The 24,337-nt window shown below is 39.5% G+C and overlaps 1 protein-coding gene across 1 annotated transcript in view; it reads left to right on the top strand.

Annotated features, from left to right (window-relative positions):
- The window catches only part of prkcaa (protein kinase C, alpha, a), a 157,566-nt gene that overhangs the window by 71,859 nt on the left and 61,370 nt on the right, over positions 1-24,337 (top strand). The window contains exons 4-5 of the mRNA XM_062997819.1: positions 19,505-19,616; positions 19,701-19,829. Of these exons, the coding sequence (XP_062853889.1) occupies positions 19,505-19,616; positions 19,701-19,829 (241 nt within the window). The remainder of the gene's footprint in view (positions 1-19,504; positions 19,617-19,700; positions 19,830-24,337) is intronic.

The raw sequence follows: 24,337 nt of genomic DNA, 5'->3' as shown, positions 1-24,337 counted from the left end.
TGAGCGTCTCTAGAGAATCATGGGGTCTGATGCACCCGCTGACTTCTCGACTCCCTGGTGGAAACGACTGGATAACATAACACAACACCAATAAGATCTGGATTCGATTCTCTAACATGATTCTATTCCTTTTACCAACCTACTGAAGAAATGGCTCCTCATTTTTTGCCCAATCACTATTTTGATAATGAATTGTTCCCTCCAAAACAGCAAGTCATCCAGGTCCTGATGCACCAAACCCCCCTACACCCACACCATCACTACCACTCTCATGGCATGATGGTTCTACCATATAACGTTGCATTTGCTTTCCTGCAGACGTAATTGGACTCTTGTTGGATAGAAAGTGCCAACATTTGGAACAATGGACACAGATCTAAGCTTAATCATAAATGTCCATATTTTTTGGTATCTACTGTGACCTCCTGAATGAGATGTTGCTAAATTATTGGAGAATTATTAGCACATTTTGATAATTGACAAAATGTCGATTGAGACATGGTAGTATCATTCACAGAATCCTTACTCTAACTCAACTGAACACCTTTGGAATGAATTGGAACCCCAAACTCAAACCAGGCCTATTCATCAAACATCAGTGGCTGACCTCACAAATTCTCTCTTGACTAAAATGAAGAGTGGAACTGTTTGCCACAAAGATAATGGAGACAAATGGATGTCCAGCAAGAGTGTGGTTGGGTGTCCACAAACCTTTGGCCATATAGTGTTGAATCACATTTCTTCTTGTTCACTGAAACACACGCAAGTTGGCAATACACTCTTGCTTAGTTGTTAAACTAACTAATCCATCTGTCCCACATTGCCAGTGACTGGAGGTGAGGAACGAACCCAGGTCTCCAGGACCCGTTTCGCTCTGCGGCACCAGCATTACTGATCAGTAAATATTCCTTCTGCTTTTGGTGTGGCGTGAACTTTAAGTAGCGGATGGTCTGCGAGAGCTAAGGTGGAGGGGCTCAGTGGGGGAAATGTCAGCACGCAGTCAGGGGTTAACAGCACCTGCTCCCCCTCGGATGTAGCAAAGACCTCATTAGCGACTCACGTCCAGCATTAGGGGTCGCCACGAGGAGCATTCTGGTCCGCATACATGACTTGCAGAGCTGTACGCCACACGCCCTTACTGACACTCCTCCCTTTCCAAACACACTTAATCCAAAGTGAGGACCAAGACAGCTCCATCTGAGAACTGAAGGCAATTCCCTAAGGCAATTCAATAGCTTAATTGTAGCTCTGTTAAGCCAATCCATAACCAGCCCTGACGTGTGTTTCGGGTCAACGTCCTGTTGGAACACCTAACTGCATCCAAGATTCAACCTTCTGTCTAATGGTTGGAGATGTTTTGAGGGAATTTTTTGTTGTAGTATTCTTCTACCTTCAACGATGCATCGCTTTGACTGGCAGCAACACAGCCCTAGAGCATCATGCTACCACAATGCTTAACAGTTGGTACAGTGATGTTGGGTTTGAATAAGCTTTACATTTGATCACTTAATTTGACCACAAAACTCATCCATATGATCATCACCTGGCTTTGAGTTGCCATACTATAATTATGGAAGCGAAGTATAATTTTTTTCGTACAGAAAAATAATGTTTTCACAACGTAAGAATTTAAAGAACAAAATAAATTTTGTTCTTGCCCTCTGAACATGATTTGTGCCAAATTATTATTACAATCACCTGTTGTCAGATAGATAGATAGATAGATAGATAGATAGATAGATAGATAGATAGATAGATAGATAGATACTTTATTGATCCCGAAGGAAATTAAAGCCATAGTAGCATAATATAACAAATAATTAACAGTACAAAACAAAAGCAAACAGAAAAACTAGAACTGAGTATTTCTTGTATTTTACATAAAATGGATAACTGGTAACTGTAATGACTATGCATGAGATATAGTTTCAGTGTAAAGATTGAATAGTAATTAAATTATTAAATAGTAAAGTGACATGTGACAATATTGCACACTGAGGCCAATATAGCCATATATATATACATACATACATATACACATATGCAAATACATACACATATACAGTATATACATTTGCACATGCATGTGCGTACAGGTACGTAAACACATGGCTACATTAGGACCCTCAGTCTTCTGCTACAGCCGTCCCTGCCTGGTGAAGTTGTAGAGCCTAATGGCTCTGGGTACGAAGGACCTTCTAAGCCTGTCCGTGGAGCAGCTCTGTGACAGCAGCCTATCACTAAACATGCTCCTTTGTTTAATGATCACTGTATGCAGTGGGTGACTGACATCGTCCATGATGGAATAGAGTTTACACAGTGTCCTCTTTTCTGCCACTGTTATCAGTGGTTCCAGTTCAGTGCCAACCACTGCACCAGCTCGCCTAATCAGTTTGTCCAGTCGTGCTTCGTCTCTCTTTTTAATGCTGCCACCCCAGCACAGCACCGCATAAAAGAGAACACTGGCCACAACAGATTGGTAGAACATATGCAGGAGTTTGTTGCATACATTAAAGGACCTTAACCGTCTAAGAAAATAGAGCCTGCTCTGTCCCTTTCTGTATAAAGTGTCAGTATTCACTGACCAGTCCAGTTTAGTCCTAGGTATCTGTAGCTCCTGACAGTTTCCACAGCATTCCCTTCGATAAATAGTGGTTGCGTAGGCAAACCTGACCTGCGAAAGTCCACTACCATCTCCTTTGTTTTTGATGCATTAAGTTGTAGATGATTCACCAGGCACCACACAACAAGGTCTCTCACCAGGTTAATGTATTCCTCTTCCTGTCCATCTCTAACACACCCAACAATAACAGTATTGTCAGAGAACTTCTGCATATGGCAGGTTTCCGGGTTGTAGTTAAAGTCCGATGTGTAGATTGTGAAAAGGAAAGGGGAAAGTACAGTCCCATGTGGTACTCCTGTGTTGCTGACCACAGTCTCCGATGTACAGTTTCTTAGCCTAACAAACTGTTGTCTGCCAGAGAGGTAGTCAGTAATCCATGATACCAGGTGTGGGTCCACTTCCATACTGGTCAGTTTATCTCTAAGTAAGAGAGGCTGTATGGTGTCAAAAGCGCTGAAAAAATAAAAAAACTTGATTCTTACAGCACAGCTTCCCTTGTCCAGATAAGAGGAGAGCCCTGTGGAGGAGGTACATGATGGCATCTTCAACACCAATCTTTTCCAGATAGACAAACTGAAGGGGACCCAGTGCATGTTGAACTTGGGGTCAAAGTAGGCGAAGTAGCAGTCGCTCCATGGTTTTAATAATGTGTGAAGTGAGTGCCATAGGTCAAAAGTCACTCATCTCACTGGGACACCTCTTTTTAGGCAATGGGATGAGGCACGATGTTTTCCATTGTGTAGGAACCCAATCGTAGACTCATGTTAAAGATGTACTGAAGGGGTTCAGGACTTCAGCGTTTTTATTAAGAGCGTTTACTTGTACTTCTACTTTCAAAACTATAGTACATTTAATATCAGAAAATGACTTTTGATACTTAAGTACAATAAACATCACTTACTTCAAGACATTTACTCAAGTAATATTCTGGGCAGCACAGTAGCAAGAAGGTCCTGGGTTTGATCCCCAGGTGGAGCAGCCCGGATCCTTTCTGTGTAAAGTTTGCATGTTTATCCCGTGTCTGCATGGGTTTCTTCTGGGTGCTCCATTTTACTCCCACAGTCCAAAGACATGCAAGTGAGGTGAATTGAAGATCCAAAATTGTCCATGACTGTGTTTGAAATTAAACTTGAACTGATGAATCTTGTGTAATGAGTAACTACCTGTCCTGTCATGAATGTAACCAAAGTGTGTAAAACATGATGTTAAAAACCTAATAAAATAATAGTATTAATCAAGTAATATTCTAAGCTGTGACTTTAACTTCTGTCAAAGTACATTTCTGGTAAGATACATTGCACTTTTATACTTTATGCACCACTGTAACAAAGTAAATTTCTGGTTAGATACTTGTACTTTCATACTTTATACACCACTGCCGCTTTCTTTATCTCTTTCCATGTGCTTTGTGGTTCCGCAACCTTTTTTTTTTTTTTTCCTTTGTAACTTGATCTTTACGGCATCAAAGAACTCCAAATCTCTTCTTGTAATTGTTTTTATGTATTTTGAAGCTTGTATTTGGGTCGGACTGCTTAAAATGCTGTATCATATCTTGACACTTGCTGTTATGTAACACATTCATACTTTTAGTTGAGAGTGGACACGATCAGATCCCGTCCGGAGCAAAGTGACCCATGTGTGATGAAGCCAGTGATGAGAAGTGTAGTGTGAAAGCATGAATATTTAACACAGACACATCAGTAGGATCTGATGACTAATGCATGATGTGTGAAGGTTTTGTCATTTATGAATATGGAAATAAAAGGTCTGGATGACTGATCAAACGAAACAGCGCTAGCGTGTTGTGCACCTGCTCATCACATGTTAGCATGGATCTCTTTTTGCTTTTAACACCATCCTTTATACCAGGCGATACCATATTGTGGAGCTTTATGGATGAAGAATACTTTGTGATGTATCCGTGTGATCTGGTTTCAAAAAGAGCTGTGTTTGCTGTTGAGGCCTTAATAAGCTTTAAAGGCTAACATCGCGCCGCTTTGGCCTTGCATTATTAGCATAATGCTAATAGCTAAGAGGAATGAATGCGGTGAACAGGTCATAGGTGCTAAAATGATGATTGCGTTGTACGGAAGCCCCAGATGGAGCCCTGCGCTTGCGGGATTTCAAGAAATATGCAGGATGTTTGTTTAAACACAGCAGAACAGTACTGGGGAAACAAGTGGAAAAGGGGAAACAAATAATAAGAGAGATTAGGAACTACAAAAAGACCAGAGCTGCCACTCCGCCGACAGCCACTATTTGCATCCATATGGCATTACATGTGGAGTCCGTTCATAGAGGTGCTGTCACACCACCGTTAGAGGCAGAATGCCCGTCTAGGTCGCCCATTTAGCCCTGACGGCTGAGAATCATCACAACATCGGAGCTCCTAGAAAGACAGCTGGTTAAAGAAACCAGCACTTTCAGTCATCTGCACTATTTTCATGTTTTACCACTGTTTTATCCTGGTCAGGGTTGCAGCGGGTTCGGCTTTCCTGGAATTGCTGGGCGCAATGCCCAGTGTAGAGGCCAACCTGCCAATAGCCCATTGGGAATTCGATCCGTGGATCTCAGCCATAATGGGCTAGCACATTTTTACCACTCTGGTGCCCTCTTTTTTCATCATCATCATGATCACTATTATTATTATTTTTGTTGTTATTGTTATTATTGACATTATTATTATTATTATCATTTTTATTAGTATTATTATTTGTAGTAGAAGCTGTAGTAGTATTTTTTATTATTTTTATTATTATTATTATTATTATTATTGGCATTATTATTATTTATTTTTATATTATTATTTGTAATAGAATTATTATTTGTAATAGAATTAGTAGTAGAAGTATTTTTGTTATTATTATTGGCATTATTATTATTTATTTTTATATTATTATTTATTTTTATATTATTATTATTATTATTTGTAGTAAGAGTAATAGTAGTATTTTTGGTATTATTATTATTATTATTATTGGCATTACTATTATTTAGTTTTAAATTATTATTATTATTTTTAGTAGAAGTAGTAGTATTATTTTTATTATTAATATTTTTGTTATTATTATTATTGGCATCATTATTTCTTTTTACATTATTAATATTTTTTGTAATAGAAGTAGTAGTAGCAGTATTATTATTATTATTATTATTATTATTATTATTGGCATCATTATTATTTCTTTTTATATTATTATTATTTTTAGTAGAAGTAGTAGTAGTAGCAGTATTATTATTATAATTGTTGTTGTTATTGTTATTATTACTAGCATTATTTTTATTTTTTTATTATTATTATTATTACAATTGTTATTATTATTATTACATTTTATAACTTCATTCATTCCTTCCTTCCATAATTATTATATTAGTAGTAGTAGTTGTACTATTACATTTCATAACCTGTACTTCATTTCTTTCTGATTATTTTCCCATCGTACCTCTACAGGGGTAAAGTAGTTTTCTCATCACCCAGACTCGTAATGATCCTCTAACGGTGTGTAATTGCTTCTCCTGTTTTGCATGAAAGCAACACCTTCAGCCGGCTGGAGTTAATTGTGTAAGCTTTTTCTTTTGCACTTATTTATTTAATGAAATCTAGGATTAAAGCTGCAGGGTAAGTAATGGAAAGATGGTGGTGCTGCTTAGAAATAATGAAGCATGCTGATTAAAAAAATAAACAAACCAACGTTCCTCTGCAGTGATACAGATCAGATCTGATGCCTCGTTCAAACAGGGTTGTTTTAATGGTAGTAATGAAAGCTTTCAGTATGAACAGCTCACTGTTAGTGCTCATTATTTTACATAACAAACTAACATCTCTGGTAACTAAGACGTTCTACACTTGCTAAATGAAGCTAATGTGATGGAATATAGGGCTTGGAACATACACTGATCAGCCATAACATTAAAACCACCTCCTTTTTCTACACACACTATCCATTTTATCAGCTCCACTTACCATATAGGAGCACTTTCTAGTCTTACAATTACTGACTGTAGTCTGTCTATTTGTCTGCATGCTTTGTTAGCCCCCTTTCATGCTGTTCTTTAATGGTCAGGACCCCCACAGGACCACTACAGAGCAGGTATTATTTGGGTGGTGGATCATTCTCAGCACTGCAGTGACACTGACATGGTGGTGGTGTGTTAGTGTGTGTTGTGCTGGTATGAGTGGATAAGACACAGCAGCACTGATGGAGTTTTTAAACACCTCACTGTCACTGCTGGACTGAGAATAGTCCACCAACCAAAAACATCCAGCCAACAGGGCCCCGTGGGCAGCGTCCTGTGACCACTGATGAAGGTCTAGATGATGACCAACTCAAACAGCAGCAATAGTTGAGCGATCGTCTCTGACTTTACATCTACAAGGTGGACCAACTAGGTAGGAGTGTCTAATAGAGTGGACAGTGAGTGGACACTGTATTTAAAAACTCCAGCAGCATTGCTGTGTCTTATCCACTCATACCAGCACAACACACACCACACCATGTCATTGTCACTGCAGTGCTGAGAATGATCCACCACATAAATAATACCTGCTCCGTGGTGGTCCCGTGGGGGTCCTGACCATTAAAGAACAGGGTGAAAGCAGGCTAAAAAAGTATGTAGAGAAAGAGATGGACTACAGTCAGTAATTGTAGAACTACAAAGTGCTTCTATATGGTAAGTGGAGCTGATGAAATGGACAGTGTGTGTAGAAACAAGAAGGTGATTTTAATGTTATGGCTGATCAGTGTTTATTGGCTAAATGGAACAACCTAGCCAATGGGAGGTGCACATGTCAGTATCGGTCCCAAGCCAGGACCAGTGTCGTCATTTGGCTTCGTAGGAAGATAAAAAACTGAAAATGGGTTTATAAAACAATGAAGCAATTTCAGGATTCACAGCTCACTATTCACCATGCTGTATTATTATCACAATGTCGTGGCTCTAATTTAAAATTGAATCTAACAGTTCAGGGTTTTGTGAAACAGTGAGGATCAGTTTCTCTCATATAATTGGCGGTGCTTTAAAAGGCCTGCTGTAAACAGGGTCAAAGTTCAGTCATAATAACCTTTGAGCGTAAGCTGTAAAAACTGAGCATCAAAGCAGTAAATCGGCTTGGCGTGTGATGCTCAAGATAAGCGGCACCACCCAACTTAACAGGAAACAATGCTACAGCCAGCGCATAGGCATGTGATCAATATCATGCCTGTATGGACGTTAGCATAAACAGCCTGTAGTTTGGTGCTCATATTGAACTAAACTGCATGTGAGATGTAAAAAGTGACTTTTTCAAATGAATCATCACCTTATAACAGAAAGTCTTTCCACTCTAGTAGTGTGCTAAACTCTGTAATGAGTGTGGAGGCCAGAGGGACACACACACAGCAGCACAGGTCAGTGTAATACTCAGCGGAATAATGTCAGGTCAGTGTTAGGTCGCCAGCGCTAATGGATCTGATTCCCTGGATAGCGATTCATATTTGACTGAGTGCTCTGTACTGTAAACACATTTATTCAGGATTGACTCTCAAATGAAATTTTCCAATGAAAGTCCATCTGGGATCGGGAGTTATAAAATAGCTCTGTCAAGAGACCGGCTCAGATGGGTCTGTGGACTGGATGTATGAAGGTGACGAGGCACAAAATGAATCTGTGCAGTCTGCATTCGCTTTTCATCTGGACTTAACGTTTAATCTATTAATGCTGTAGCTTATCACGTCCATCTGAACCTGCTACTCATTGCGCTAAGCTTGAGTCGAGAAGCCGCAATGAGATAAAAACGGTCCACCATAAAGCTGATAAATGCTCCAGACTAAAAATGAAAGAAGGAATTTCAGGTTGTTAAGTGAAGTTTTAATTAAATTAAGACACTAGTAATGGATTAAATAAACAATGTAAATAGCCCTAATACAGCCAATTAGCCATGTAATGCAGTTTACTGATTTGATCCTGACTTTGCCCTAATCGATGCCTCGCTACAATTTGATCTTGAGACATTATGGGTCACCGAGTGTAGAATGATGGGGAAAAATGTCAATTATGTCCATTCAAAATCTAATCCACAACACAGCAATGTATATACACTGATCAGCCATAACATTAAAACCACCTCCTTGTTTCTACACTCACTGTCCATTTTATCAGCTACACTTACCATATAGAAGCACTTTGTAGTTCTACAATTACTGACTGTAGTTCATCTGTTTCTCTACATACCTTCTAAGCCTGCTTTTACTCCGTTCTTTAACAGGACCACCACAGAGCAGGTATTATTTGGGTAGTGGATCATTCTCGGCAATGCAGTGACAATGACATGGTGGTGGTGTGTTAGTGTGTGTTGTGCTGGTATGAGTGGATCAGACACAGCAGCGCTGCTGGAGTTTTTAAATACCGTGTCCACTCACTGTCCACTCTATTAGACACTCCTACCTAGTTGGTCCACCTTGTAGATGTAAAGTCAGAGACGATCGCTCATCTATTGCTGCTGTTTGAGTTGGTCATCTTCTAGTCCACGGGGCGCTGTTGGTTGGATATTTTTGGTTGGTGGACCATTCTCAGTCCAGCGGTGACAATGAGGTGTTTAAAAACTCCATCAGCACTGCTGTGTCTTATCCACTCATACCAGCACAACACACACTAACACACCACCACCATGTCAGTGTCACTGCAGTGCTGAGAATGATCCACCACCCAAATAATACCTACTCTGTGGTGGTTTTAATGTTATGGCTGATCAGTATATATATATGTATTGCAATCTGAGGGTTGTGACAACCTAGCAGTGGTGGGAACCATGCAGCAGCCCTCCAATTACTAGTCTAGTGCCCTAAAAGTATAACACATTTACCCCTAAGTAGCTTAAATCTAAACTCAGATTGTACTCGGCTAACCCTAAGTCACTATTCTATAGGAGTATCTGTGGGTGATATAGCCAGAATTTAATATTAACTAAGATTTTTAAACAACTGCAGTACTGCATTTGGAAATGAAACTTATAACTGGCAACACCAGTCAACATAAATCAATTATGGCATAATCAACATACATTCTATATCAACTAGGAATTCATTTGTTATTACCTTTTACTTGAGGGTATAGTAAAAATAAGGCATCTAAGGCTACCAGGCCACTGATGTTAAGTGTACAATATGATAAAGTGATATTTCTTGAGCTATTTCTTCAGGGGCTAACCTGAAGGCTCAGACCTGACTCACACTGCTGCCCAGTCAGATTGCATTTTCATAGCATCAGATTTATGTTTGGTTAAGGAAGTGTGGTTATTGTTGAAAGCTTTATATTACAATGTCGTCTATTATTATATCTAGTCTGAAGCCACTCTGAGAAGTGTGGCAATTGGCTGCAGCTCTCATAGTCTGCTGACTTAATGCAGCCATGGCGGTATCAGTACGGGTTTGGAAAGGTGACGTCACACTCTGGCTGCCCGCCATACACTGAGGATCTCTGTCTCCAGTGACTACTTATCAAGCATTTAAAGGCTGAAAGGGCTTCAATGTCTTCATGGTAAAATTTATGTTTGGAAAGGATTCTTGTGTAATCAGGGCACTCTGGTGGCACAGTGGTAAATTAAACTTGTTCATTAATGCTGGGATCCAGGGTTCAAATCACCAGCGGTGCTATCAGCCAGTCAGGCGTCTACATACAGACATGATTGGCTATGTTTGGGGGGGGAGGGGATGGATTGCCGTCCTGTCCGGGGTGTGTTACTGCATTATGCCCTGAGAAACTAGGACCAGGACTAGGCAGTTGTAGCCTAGCGGTTAAGGTGCTGGAGTAGTAATTGAAAGGTTGCTGGTAGAGATGTAACGATACTCTCTACCCATGATGCATGATTCACGATACTGGGTTCACGAAACGATTTTTTTCCTGAGTTTTTTAAACAAAATTACATTGAAGACAAATTAAGACAAAGTTTCCTTTTATTATTTCTTTAAAAAAAAAAAAAAAAATTATTTATCTAAATAATTAATGCCCTTTTATTTCTTAGGTAGGTACAAACTATTTCAATTAATGCTTATTGTCTAAAAAAAACTGAAATGAAATTTTAAAACAAATCCAACATATAAATAAATGGATAATACAAATAAAGAAAGTATCCTCACATAAATACATTTGATTGGAAAATCCCCTACCTGGCAACTTTGTGAAGTGCCATCAACCAGGCGAGGTGAATAGTGCCAGTGCCCTCTGCTGTTTAAAGTGAATATTGATTCATCTTAGGTGAATAACCGATTCGAATCATGGCACATGTGCACCGTTTTTTTAACTGTCTTGTAGTGCATTGTTACATCCCTAGTCGCTGGTTCAAGCCCCACCACTGCCAGGTTGCCACTGTTGGGCCCTTGAGCAAGGCCCTTAACCCTCAATTGCTTAGACAATGTACTGTTACAGTATTGTAAGTCGCTTTGGATGAAAGTGTCTGCTTAATGCCAAAAATGTAAATGTAAATAATGTTGTGGTGGTAAAGAAAGAGACAATAAAACAAGATATTACAGGCTGTCTTAGAATGGACATCACTAACTTCACTTGTTTTTTATCATGTAATGATTCGAAGTACATCAATAAATCACTTTTTTTTAATGCATTTTCTCCCCATTTTCCTCAATTTGTCTTCCGCTGCTGAGGGATACCCGATTGCATCCAAGGAGAGTGCGTCACTGTACACGCCTCTTCCGACACGTGCACAGTCCTTCTCTTCTCACCCGTGCATTCTGCACAGGCGTCTCTTTTGCCAATCAGGGTCCTTACACAGTGTATGAAGACCCACCCACCCACACATAGTCCGGCCCCCACCCTGCAGATACGGTGGCCAATTAGTATCTGCTGCAGGCACTGCCAATTATGCTCGCCAGATGGCGCCCAGCCGACCGGAGGCAATGCCGAGTTTCGAACCGAGGAGTTCAGAATCTCGGTGCTGGCGTACTAGCGGAATATCCCGCTGCACCACCTGGGCGCCTTAATAAATCACTTTTAACAATATAAATATCATTATAATAGGATAAATCAACACAAAAACTAAATCAAGCCAAGAGGTCAAAGTAATCCAAAAAATGGTATGTTGGTAAACAAATAGTTCTGGTCTGTGTACTGTAGCACCTGGTAGAAGGGGTTTCTTGCGTACAGAATAGATTCAGTAAATATCTGGGTCATCATTGGGTCACAACCTTCTCTTTGTTGTTCCTGGGCAGTGTTGGCGACACTGTGCACAGCTGCAATAAGGGACTGATATGGTGCCAGATTGACCTCTTTCTTTCAGTGTATAAAACAGGGTTGAACAGAGTGCCTGTAGCGCCAAAAAGTGGAAAACAGTGTGTTTATTTTTTAGCATCAGCTGTGTGTGGGTGTCCATGACTAAGTACAGCTGGCTTTGACTGAACACACACACATACACACACACACAGCCATCTAATTAAGGCCTGCTCCTCGTCTGGAGACATGAAAGGGGACGAGGCAATTAAACCACAAATGGACAGATCCTTTCAGGCTGAACCTGGAAGCATGAAAGAGTGTGTCTTTGGAAAGAAACCATCTAGTCTAGCGTTAGGCTAGAGTAATAGTGTTAGCTTGTGGTGTTAAACTGTTTTAAATCGTAACTGAGCTTGTTATCTCAAAGCGTTATATTAATAGGTTAGCAAAATGCTAAATGCTACTGTTGGTGATAATTAAACAGTCTTGCATGTCCAGACTGAAGTACACTTGCGAGGGAGCTAATAGGGTGCAAAGCACTGCTATCCGCGAATCATCATTCATGCAGGCACTTCGACTAGCCAGTAGAGGCCGCAATTGCAGCAGCAATAAGGAACTGTGCAGTTGTGCCTGTCAGACACCCTGCCAGGTTGACAGCACAGCTGATGTTCGAACCTAGGAACTTGCAATCTCAGACTGGGTTAGCTGTGGTGGATTAGGACTGCGAATGTACACTATTGTACCTAAAACTGATTTACCAGACTGTTGTACCTCAAATCAGTTATATGTACATTATATGGCAAAAAGTTTGTGGACACCCATTCTATTTTTTTCATTCATTAAATTTTTTGCAACTCTCAGGTACACCACATCTCACCTGTCACAACAGTGTCACCCATAATCCAACAGTTTCTAATTCATGGCAGACCAGATCTGACCATTCAGACAAATATATTCCCATAACATAACAACCTGTATTTTATTCCAGATATTCTTAAGAAACCACAGTTCCATGTACTTTTCGTATTTTTTGCATTTTTCCCCCCAATTTGCCCCCCATTTAGTCAATTCAATCACGCTATTGCATTACGCTTTTTTTCTACTGATGTTGATCTCCACCCTGGTTGAGGAGAGACGTGACTAACACACACCCCCTCCGACACGTGTGCAGTAGCCGACTGCATATTTTCACCTGCACAAGGCGAGATCAGCTTTGTGTACGGAGAGACAAACCCTGATCCTCATTATCCCTCGTCCCTGTGCAGACGCCATCAATCAGCCAGCAGAGGTCCTAATTGCATGAGTTATGAGGTCCTTTTCGGCACCCTGCCCTTGAACAACAGCCAATTAGATGGCAGAGCTGAGTTTCGAACCGACAAGTTCGAAATGTCAGCTCTGGTGTGCTAGCGTGTTTTACCGCTGCGCTACCTGAGCGCCCTTATGTTCCATGTACTTTTTAATAGGTATAGCTAAACTAGGGACAGAACTAAGGTATAGACTGATATCAGTGGAAAATTGGGTTTCTTGTGTGTTTATACAGCTGTGGCTCAGTTGGTGACTTAAGATCTGTGCTTTAGGGTCACCAATAATCTCTCACACTCAGACATCAAATAAAAACACTTATAGTAACGTTCCAGATGAAGATCACTCCAGCTAAAGTGTATTTGGACAAATTTTACAAAATGTGTTTGTTTTTAAACTAATATTTCTGGCTTTATTTTTTTTTTTCATAAAGCATTTCTTTTAGCTAAGCTAACATAGAAGCTAGTGCTTTGTGATGCTAACCGCTTGCGTCACTTTTAAACCATTCTGTTATCTTTCATCTGTGGCTTCCTGCACTAAGAGCTTCTGAAGAGCTTTATGCAGTATAATGACAGTCCAGAACAGCTGTGGATCCTCAAGTCCCGGACTGGAAAATCGCTGCTGGCTGTTCACTTTCCCACACCGTATGTGTCTGTGTTTGTATGAGTGTGAGTGTGTGTGAGTGTGTGTAGGGTGCTGCTATGTAAATATGAGGTCCTGTCAACTACGTAGCCAAACAAAGTGGTGCTTTAACCTCTCAGCCAAACCACAGAGCAGGTTTACATTGCAAACGAGCCTGGGCCACATGTTCAGTATTTAAGTACAATGAAACATGTGACTGTGTGTTTACTGTTTAGCCTGTGTGTAAATGACAAATATCCAAACCTAAATGGATCTATAAGGTGGCAGAGATCATTGGAATTAAAAGTCAGTTGATTATTTAAATGATCAATTATTAATGGTTGGGAAATCTAATAACATTACTAGAATGCTGGTTAAGCTTACCTAAAGGATTCACATCTGTCTTAACATCTTGTTATCTTAAACACTATAATCTCAGTAACCATAATTTATCTCAACCAGCTATGTCAATATTTTACACTATATGGACAAAAATATTGGGACACCCCTTCTCATTCTTGATGTGATTCAGCCACAGCTAACAGGTAATTAATCACTTATAAAAAAAGAAATTATATGCTTCCAACTTTGCCCCAGTAGTTTAGGGAAGGTCCTTTCCTGTTCCATCATGTGCAAAAAAACAAGGTATGTAAAGACATGAATAAAACTTCTTGACCTCAGCCCTACTAAACAGCTTTGAAATGACCTGGAACATTTGTTGAGGCTTTTTTGAGTATCACTAGTGCCCAGCCATACAAATACTCTTGACTGTATGGGCACAAATTTCCACAGGCATGCTTTAAAGTTATAGCTGAAAAGATCACATAGAAGTCACACTATTGAATAACAGTACTAGAATGCTGGTTAAGCTTACCTAAAAGCTTCATATCTGCCCTAACTAGTTATACCAGTTATCTTGTTATCTTAAACAATAATCCCAGTAATCATAAGTTCTTAAGATCTTTTTTTTTCAGCCACAATAATTGCTAACAGGTGTAATAAATAACTTTATATGCTTCCAACTTTGCTGCAATAGTTTAGGGAAGGTCCTTTCCTGTTTCATCATGTGCATCATGGCCCAGCCATACAAATACTCTTTTGACTGTATGGGCACAAATTCCCACAGTTATAGCTGAAAAGATCACATAGAAGTCACACTATTGAATAACATTACTAGAATGCTGGTTAAGCTTACCTAAAAGTTATAAACTAAACTAGTTATACCAGTTATCTTGTTATCTTGAACAATAATCCCAGTAATCATAATTGATCTCAACCAGCTATGTCAATATTTAACACTATTGGGACACCCCTTCTAATTCTTGAATTCATATGTTTCAGCCACAACAATTACTAACAGGTGGAATAAATCATTTATATAAAATAAATTATATGCTTTCAACCTTGCAGCAATAGTTTATGGAAGGCCCTTTCCTGTATCATCATGACTGTTCCCCTGTGCACAAAGAAAAGCTCAGTTTAAAAAAAGTCCTGACCACTTTGGAGCAGCTTTGCAATTAACTGGAACATCAGTTGAGGCTTTTTTTAGTATCACTACTGCCCAGCCATACAAATACTCTTTTGACCATATGGGCACAAATTCCCACAGGCATGCTTCAAAGTTATAGTTGAAAAGATCACATAGAAGTCACACTATTTTAATATAATTTTTTTTATGCCCAGCAAGCTCATGGTCAGGTGTCCAATTACTTTTTTGCAATATAGTGTTACTGTAATGAGTTATTCCAGTAATCTGTTAATCCAAGTAATTTGTTAAACAAAGGATTTGTTAACCATGGCTGTCAGTAATCATATTTGCACTGTTAAGTAGCAATTATAGCTGGTATTTATACTAGTACACTCAACCAGTAAGCCCAGTAATCTTCATGAATCTTAATAGTAATGCTATTCAGTGATCTCTTAAATAAACATGTAATATTTCCAAATGATCGTAATCTTGTACTTAATCTTAATCTGTGATTTCCTGGGATCTGTGTTATTTTAATTCTTATTTCAACCAGTAATCCCAGTAACAGTAGATTTACAAAGCCTGTAGATTGGAGCTTCCAATGTGGCATGCGATTTAGCATTTTTCCCCTCGTCCTCCTATTTTTGTCATCCCCAATTCCCAAAGAGTAGCTTCTTCCACCTTGATTGAGGAGTACCATAGACTATCATGCAGCCCCTCCGGCATGCAAATCCGACCTCACTACTATCCGTGAATCAACCATCCCTTGTGCAGGCACCTGGACTAATCAGCAGAGAACCTAACTGCAGCAGCATGAGGTCCCACCGGACAATTCTCTCCACAGTCTATCATATCCGTGTGGGTGCCCTTTTTCAGCGGGTTTGGGTAGTTGAGGTAAATAGAGGATGTCTCCGTGTCAGGAAGGGAGTTTGAAAATGTCACAGTGCTAATTAAGTCCTGTCTGCTTCAGGAAAGTAATGAGTCATTGTCTAACAAAGGAGCAGCTTTTTGTTTAACAACACATAGACCGATATTTCATTGTGTGCTAAGAGAAATGACTCTCTGCTACAAGTGTGTAAAATGTATCGTAGTGGCAAACAGAGGCATGAAATCTCACCTCCTTTACCTGCATGCTTAAGCTGTGACTGACAACCCATAAAATATAAATGGCTCTCGTACATAATTGATGTTCTTGTTAAGGAAGGCAGCTCCAGGGAGCGCAGGAACACACCTGCGCGGTGCTGTGCTTTGCTCAGGCGGCATGCTTTACCCATGATATTGCACATTTTTGAAAAATGATCCCAGTGTAGAGCGGTTTGTTTGCTCTCTGAATGTAGAAAATGAGAAAGTGCTTCGGAATAACTCAGCCACAGAGGGTACATAAGACTTGTCTGATTAAATTGAGCACTGAGGGGCTGTTTAATGCTCCATTTGCAATTTGCATTCGCATTCACTTACTGGTGTTAGTGAGTGAGAGCAGTTTCCATTTATTTGCACAGTAGTGTTTTATCTACTGCAGTGACACAGATTACCTGAATTAATCTTCAATTTTAAATACAATATTTTTATTTTTATTAATGTGTACGATCACACTTAATGTGGTTCCTATTATTAAAGGTATAGTTTGGCATAAAGATAAACATATATACATAATAACTATAAACATATTCATACTGTCATGGGACAACAAAGTATATTCATTCATTAATTCACTTTATCCAGGCCAAGATTGCAGTGGGTGTAATTCATTGGGCAAAAAGGTAGAAAAAAACCTGGACAGGTTGCCAGTCCATCACAGGACACACACACACACATGGGCAATTTGTCATAGCTCCAATCTGCCTGATTGCATGTCTTTGAACTTGTGGGAGGAAACCATCCTGACACACAAACTCCACACAGAAAGGATCCTGGACACCCGGTCGAACAATCAAACCCAAGCCCATCTTGTTGCGAGGTGACAGCGCTACCCACTGCATCACTGTGCCACCCAAAGCTTATAGCACTCAGTATTCCAAGGCAATCTCCCATCCAGATACTGACCAAGCTCAGCCCTGCTTAGCTACTGAGAACGGACAAGATCAGGCGGTCTCAGGGTGGTGTCGCTGAAGCCGAAGTATATAAAGTTTTACATAGACTTGTAATAGAAATAAGTATTATATGGGTATTGAGTTTAGTATGTGGACATCAACTTCTAGCAACAGTTTCTAGCAACAGGGAATGGCACATGGTTCATAAGGACAGCATTCGAAACTTTTGATGTAAGGGAATTCCAGTGGCCTGCACAGATCCCTAACTTTAATCTTAAATTAAAACAATAAATAGAAGCCAGGCTTTCCTCAGCCAGCATCAGTGCCTGGTCTCATAAATGTTCTTTTTTGTACACTTAATAGGCACACATTTATACATATACACTCCAAAAACGTCTAGCCTTCCCAAATGAATAGAGGCTGTTGTGGTCTCAAAGTGTAAGAGGGAGCTGCATAGTAATGCCAATGCTTTTAGAATGTGATGCCCAAGAAGCTCCTGCTCAGGTGTTGGTTGTTATTGGTTGTTATTGTGTTTGTCATGGCAGATACACCAGACATTGATTGTACTATATTAAACTAAACTAAACTGCTTTTAACCAGTGGTCAGTTCAGGAGTCCAATCTGTCCAGCTTAGTAATAAATACAGAGCACAACTAAATGTTAATATAATCAATAAGGATGTAAAAGATGAACTGGTTAACCAATAATCAACAATTAAGTCAATGTTTGATTAAATCTATTGGTTAAAAGGTCATTTTAATTCATTTCCAACAGCTGACACTTGATTTCCATTGAGAAACAGAGCAATGCCCCCTTTACCACTGAGCTGTACCCTGTGGTAGAGTACTTTTTATTTTTACCCCTTTATTTCCCACTCTATTCATTTCCGAATCCAGATTGTAAATCCGCTGCTGCTTGCATGACCCCTGATCTGATGATCAAGGAGTGCTGGATCAACACACACCCCCTCTGACCCGTGTCCAGTCCTGATGCTTCTTATCACCTGCCAGTTTTGGTTTCTCACACAGTGTCGTATTGCATAGTAAGAGCCATGCTAATTGACTTAATTGATTATGTGTGGACACTGTGCCAGGTCGGTGGCTCTGCTGATAATTTTAACTCTGCAGTGGTGTACTAGTGTGTTAGAGCCACCCCAGGGCCCTTGAATATATTTCAGTAGTGGTTGTTGTTATTCCAAAGTGACCCATATCTAAGTATCCAAGTACCCAACCAAGTTCGGTTACCCTTCATCACCAGGCACTAAGTGTACTAAAGCAGGCTGTAACAAGAAACAGTGCAGACCACTGATTGCCAATGGAGCACCATATTTAAAACCCAACTGCAATAAGATATGATACAGATAGTTCTGCTTTTGGATTTGCACTGTATTGTAATGTAGAGTGCAGATTTGAAACACACCTTGACCCAAGTTTACAAACACATTCAGAGAAGCCCAAGAGGAGAATATTTTTATAAATTATATTTAAATAATGAATGCACTAATGACATATTACACATTGAAAGCACGAATTTAAGCTGTTTTGTGAAGAGGGAGTCTGATTGTTTAACTCTTGTGGATCTGTGTGTAACAGTGTGTTTTTTTATTTTTTATTTAATTGAATCAATTGAATTTACGACAGGTGGACTCCAATTACATTGTAGAAACATCTCAAGCAGTATGAGGGAAAACAAAATGCACCTCAGCTCATTTTTGGGTGTCATATCAAAGGGTGTGTATACTTGTGTACATATGATATTTTACATTTTGTTCACTTTGTCATTGTGGGCTATTTTGTGTAGAATTTTGTGACAAAAAATGAACTCGATGCATTATAGAATAAGTCTGTAATGTAATAAACAATGGAGAAGGTGAAAGGGGTGTGCAGACTTTCCGGCTTGACTATACATGACACCCCTTTCTAAAGAAATTTCAATACAGATGTGAAACAGACGCATCATTAAAATCTACCAGTCTGGAAAGGGTTACAAAGCTATTGCTAAAGCTGTGGGACACCAGTGAACCACAGTGAGAGCTGTTGTCCACAAATGGAGAAAACTTGGAACAGTGGTGAACCTTCCCATGAGTGGTCTGTGGTCACAAAAGAACCCAGCGGAACATCTGAAGAACATGTGTGCATTTCTGACCACATACTATATTGTCAAATTTGAATCAAATCTTATTCTGGTTTACTGATTCTGAAGCTGAAATGACATAGTATAATTTAATAATAATAATGTTTTTATGCTCCTGTTTCTGCGCAGGATCCGAGAAGCAAGCATAAGTTTAAGATCCACACGTATGGCAGCCCTACATTTTGTGATCACTGCGGTTCTCTGCTGTATGGCCTCCTTCACCAGGGCATGAACTGTGACAGTGAGTACAAATACATTTCCTTACAGATCCCTAATGATCAAGTTCTGTTCACACTTTAATGTGTGTGTTTGTGTTTGTGTGTAGCCTGTGATATGAACGTACATAAGCAGTGCGTGCTGAATGTACCAAGCCTGTGTGGAACAGATCACACCGAGCGCCGTGGACGAATCTTCTTGAAGATTGACGTGACTGGAGAAGAAATGCATGTCTCAGGTGAGACTGTGGTCAAGTTATTCCTACATTATTTTATTTCATTTTTAGGTCAGGGCCCTGGTGAATCAAGCTCCACTTGTAAACAGTGGACACCACATGCTGAACTAGTTACTTACTCACTCCCATACAGAGGCAGTTTGGAATTTATATTCTACAACCCCAAATCAGATAAAGCTGGGACAATATGGAAAAATGCAAATAAAATAAAAATGCAGTGTTCCTTACATTTACTTTGACTTTTATTTGATTGCAGACAGTTTAAACCCAAGATATTTCATGTTTTATCTGCTCAATTTCATTTCATTTATTAATAAACATCCATTCCTGCATTTCAGGCCTGCAACACATTCCAAAAAAAGTTGGGATGGGGGCAATTTAGGGCTAGTAATGAGGTGAAAAAACTAAATAATGATGTGATTCCAAACAGGTGATGTGAACAGGTGATTGTAATCATGGTTTGGTACAAAAGCAGCAACCAGGAAAGGCTGAGTCTTTGATGAGCAAAGATGATCAGAGGATCTCCAGTTTGTCAACAAATGCGTGAGAAAATTATTGAGATGTTTAAACACAATGTAGCTCAAAGAGAGATTGGAAGGGATTTACATATTTCTCCCTCTACAGTGCATAATATCATTAAAGCATTCAAGAAATCAGGAGGAATTTCAGTGCGTAAAGGCAAGCTTAAGCTGAACGCCCGTGATCTTCCATCCCTCAGACGGCACTGCAGCAAGAACCGCCACTCAACAATAGCTGATATAACCACATGGGTGAGAGATTACTTTGGCAAACCTTTGTCAAGCTCTACAATACGGAGTTACATGCACAAATGCCACTTAAAACTTTACTGTGCAAAAAAGAAGCCTTATGTTAACCATGTCCAGAAGCGGCGTCGACTTTTCTGGGCTCGGAGGCATCTAGGATGGACCATCACACAGTGATGGTGCCAAAACGTCTTTTAAGTGTGGTGAAAAGGAATAGCAACATTACAAAGTGGTAAATGCTTTACTGTCCCAACTTTTTTTGGAATGTGTTGCAGGCCTGAAATGCAGGAATGGATGTTTATTAATAAATAAAATAAATATGAGCAGATAAAACATGAAATATCTCAGGTTCATCCTGTCTGCAATCAAATAAAAGTCAAAGTAAATGTAAGAAACTCTGTGTTTCTTTACTATTTGCATTTTCCATGCTGTCCCAACATGTTTTAGCAGTAAAAAACAGTAACATAAATAAATACAAAAAAAAAAAAATTTTAGAATAAAACATTTCGGGACAAAAACTGTGACTGGTAAGAAGAATCAAACCCAGGTCCCCTGAACCCTTATAGCTGTGCAGCATACCCACATGCATAAAATACAATGATTCTTTTTTACTTTTTATTTTTTTATTCTGGCCAGGGTCACCATGGACATTTTACATTTAAGATGATGACTCCAGTATTACCAGCGCTGTAACTAGGTTTTCATGACTGAACAGGCAGCACAAGCAATCAAGCATATGCTGGACTGATGTAAAGCACATGCTGTTGGACTCTCTGTTTTGGGCAGTGTGGTGTAAAAATCTGCGTGTACTGGAAGCCAAAAAAATATATGTGTGTATATACAGTATACACAACAGCCCACACACTCAACAAGCATGCTGCTCACAGTGTACACACACATTGACGCTTGTGGGCCGTGAGACAAAATGACATTAGCAACATGTCAACCAAAAGATCTAAGAATAGACCAAGATCACTGTGTGTGTGGGGGGGGGGGGGGCTGCAGTGTTGCTTATGCCAGATACTTATTAAAATCATCTTCCAGGAATGAGTTCACCATAGAGCCTTGCCACACACACACACACACACACACAGACACAGATTAAGAGTAAACACGTGTGAGGTCATCTTCAGTATCTGCTCAAATGTTGATGCACCCAAACTCTCAGGGTGAAGCAAGCTTTTTAGCTATTAAAGAGCTTGATTATAAGATCAGAATTGGGACTTCCAATTGGGACTAAAATTAAACCATTATCTGGAAGAGGGCTGGGTGATATTACAGTATACCGTCTGACAATCTAAATGTGTCTATACAATCTAAATGTGTCTATGGACAGGGATTTGGCTTGACTGATTTTTGTCGCAGTGTAGATGTAATGTATGGACAAAAATATGTGGACACCCGACACCTTATTACATAAATAGCAATTGATGTTATTGATATTTACACCTGTTACTAATTTGTGTGATGAGAATAACCTGAACTCAATATTTAGGAGGTGTAACAGTACATTAGAGCTGTACTGTAAATCATTAATAGATAGATAGATAGATAGATAGGCAGATAGTCAGACAGACAGACAGACAGACAGACAGATAGATTGATAGATAGATAGATAGATAGATAGATAGATAGATAGATAGATAGATAGATAGATAGATAGATAGATAGATGGACAGACAGATAGACATACAGATAGATAGATAGATAGATAGATAGATAGATAGATAGATAGATAGATAGATAGATAGATAGATAGATAGACAGACAGACAGACAGACAGACAGACAGACAGACAGATAGATAGACAGATATAGATAGATAGACAGACAGGTATAGATAGACAGACAGATAGATAGATAGAGACAGACAGACAGATTTAGATAGACAGACAGATAAATAGACAGACAGATATAAATAGACAGACAGACAAATAGATAGATAGATAGATAGAGAGAGAGAGAGAGAGAGAGAGAGACAGACAGACAGACAGACAGACAGACAGACAGACAGAGACAGAAAGACAAAAGAAGGTCCTGGGTTCGATCTCCAGGTGGGGTGGTCCGGGTCCTTTCTGTGTGGAGTTTGCATGTTCTCCCCGTGTCTGTGTGGGTTTCCTCCGGGTGCTCCGGTTTCCTCCCACAATCCAAAGACCTGCAAGTGAGGTGAACTGGAGATACTAAATTGTCCATGACTGTGTTCAATATAAACTTGAGAACTGATGAATCTTGTGTAATGAGTAACTACCGTTCCTGTCATGAATGTAACCAAATGTGTAAAACATGACGTTAAAATCCTAATAAATAAACAAACAAACTTTATTAATCCCAAAGGGAAAGTCAATTATTACAACATATTAAACACAGGACTTCTAATTTCCAATTTACTGTTTTACAGAATTTTTATAGAATGTGGGAGAGACAAGTGAAGCATGGTGGGGGAGTTACATTTCAGTCATAATGAACTAGCACAGCTGAAGTTTGAAATTAAAAAGCACTCCAGATCAGTTTTTGTTATTTTTTAATTAAACACTGAGCAGAATAAATGAGCAAAATATTTCACCAGCAGCCTTTTGTTTTCCAGTAAGAGATGTAAGGATACCAAACTAACAGTCCTGTAATGAGAAAACTATCAGACCCTGAGTCCTGCTTCCCCAACCAAGTTTATTATTCTTACCTAACATCATGCACACTTGCCAACATTTAAAAATAGAGGTTTGGGCATGTGGGTAGCACGGTGTAAAAACACACTGGCACACCAGTGCCGACAACTCAAACTCGCAAGTTTGAATCAATAATTGGAGAATGATTGGCTCATGCAAAGGGTGGGATTGCTGGGAGGGGATTCCGAGGGTTAATAGAGATCAGTGTGTGACTCTCCAAGTGCAGTACTGATCCCAAAATGAAAAGCGATAAAAAAAAAGCGATCGGCTATAGCACGTGTCAGAAGCAACATGTGCTAGTCATGGCACTTCTCTGTCAGAAGTGGAGGTTTGCAGCAGTAGAGGTAATTGGATATGACTAAGTTGGGAGGAAAATTGGGGAAATTATAATTTAATAATATGAAAACATTAAACTAATTTACACCAGTTTATTTACATGTTCTGCTTGTTTGGTTGCTATGGTTATGCAGTTTCTTTACATTTGTATGACATATGGCCAGATGTATGTGGGCACTAACAATAATTAATGTGCAGTTGTACTCCAGCCCCCTTTATTCATCATACCTCTCTCAGATCCAGTCTGACAGATCAGTTGGTGGTTTGTTTACACACTGAAACTGCGCTCTGAACGTTTCCCGAAAGTTTTGGAATATAACCACAGTGTCTAAAGTGATGTTAGCATTGCTGTGTGATGGGGATTCCAGGAATCTCTCTCTCTCTCTCTCTCTCTCTCTCTCTCTCTCTCTCTCTCTCACTCTAATTCACCCGATCCCAGACCACACACACACACACACACACAGACAGGCCATTCAGTGGTCAGATTTCATCTCATGTACAAAATGCTAGGATTGCTCAGAGGAACAGGGGTTAAGTGAGTTCATAGTATCTTGAGAGGTTTTGGCGAGCATCACTGATGTAGTTCCATCTTGTCAGTTTCTAATGTTCTTGAGGTTTGAAAAGGTTCTTCCAGTGTCTCCTTAAATACCACAAACACAATGTTTTAATCTTTGTATTGGGACCAGTACTGTCTGGAAATGCTGCATTACTACAGATTTAAATGTACATCATATGGCCAAAAGTATACC

The sequence above is a fragment of the Trichomycterus rosablanca genome, chromosome 6, assembly GCF_030014385.1.
Source record: "Trichomycterus rosablanca isolate fTriRos1 chromosome 6, fTriRos1.hap1, whole genome shotgun sequence".
In the NCBI taxonomy this organism is placed as follows: domain Eukaryota; kingdom Metazoa; phylum Chordata; class Actinopteri; order Siluriformes; family Trichomycteridae; genus Trichomycterus; species Trichomycterus rosablanca.
The sequence above is the reverse complement of the archived record's forward strand: the minus strand, read 5'-3'. Positions and strand labels throughout refer to the sequence as shown.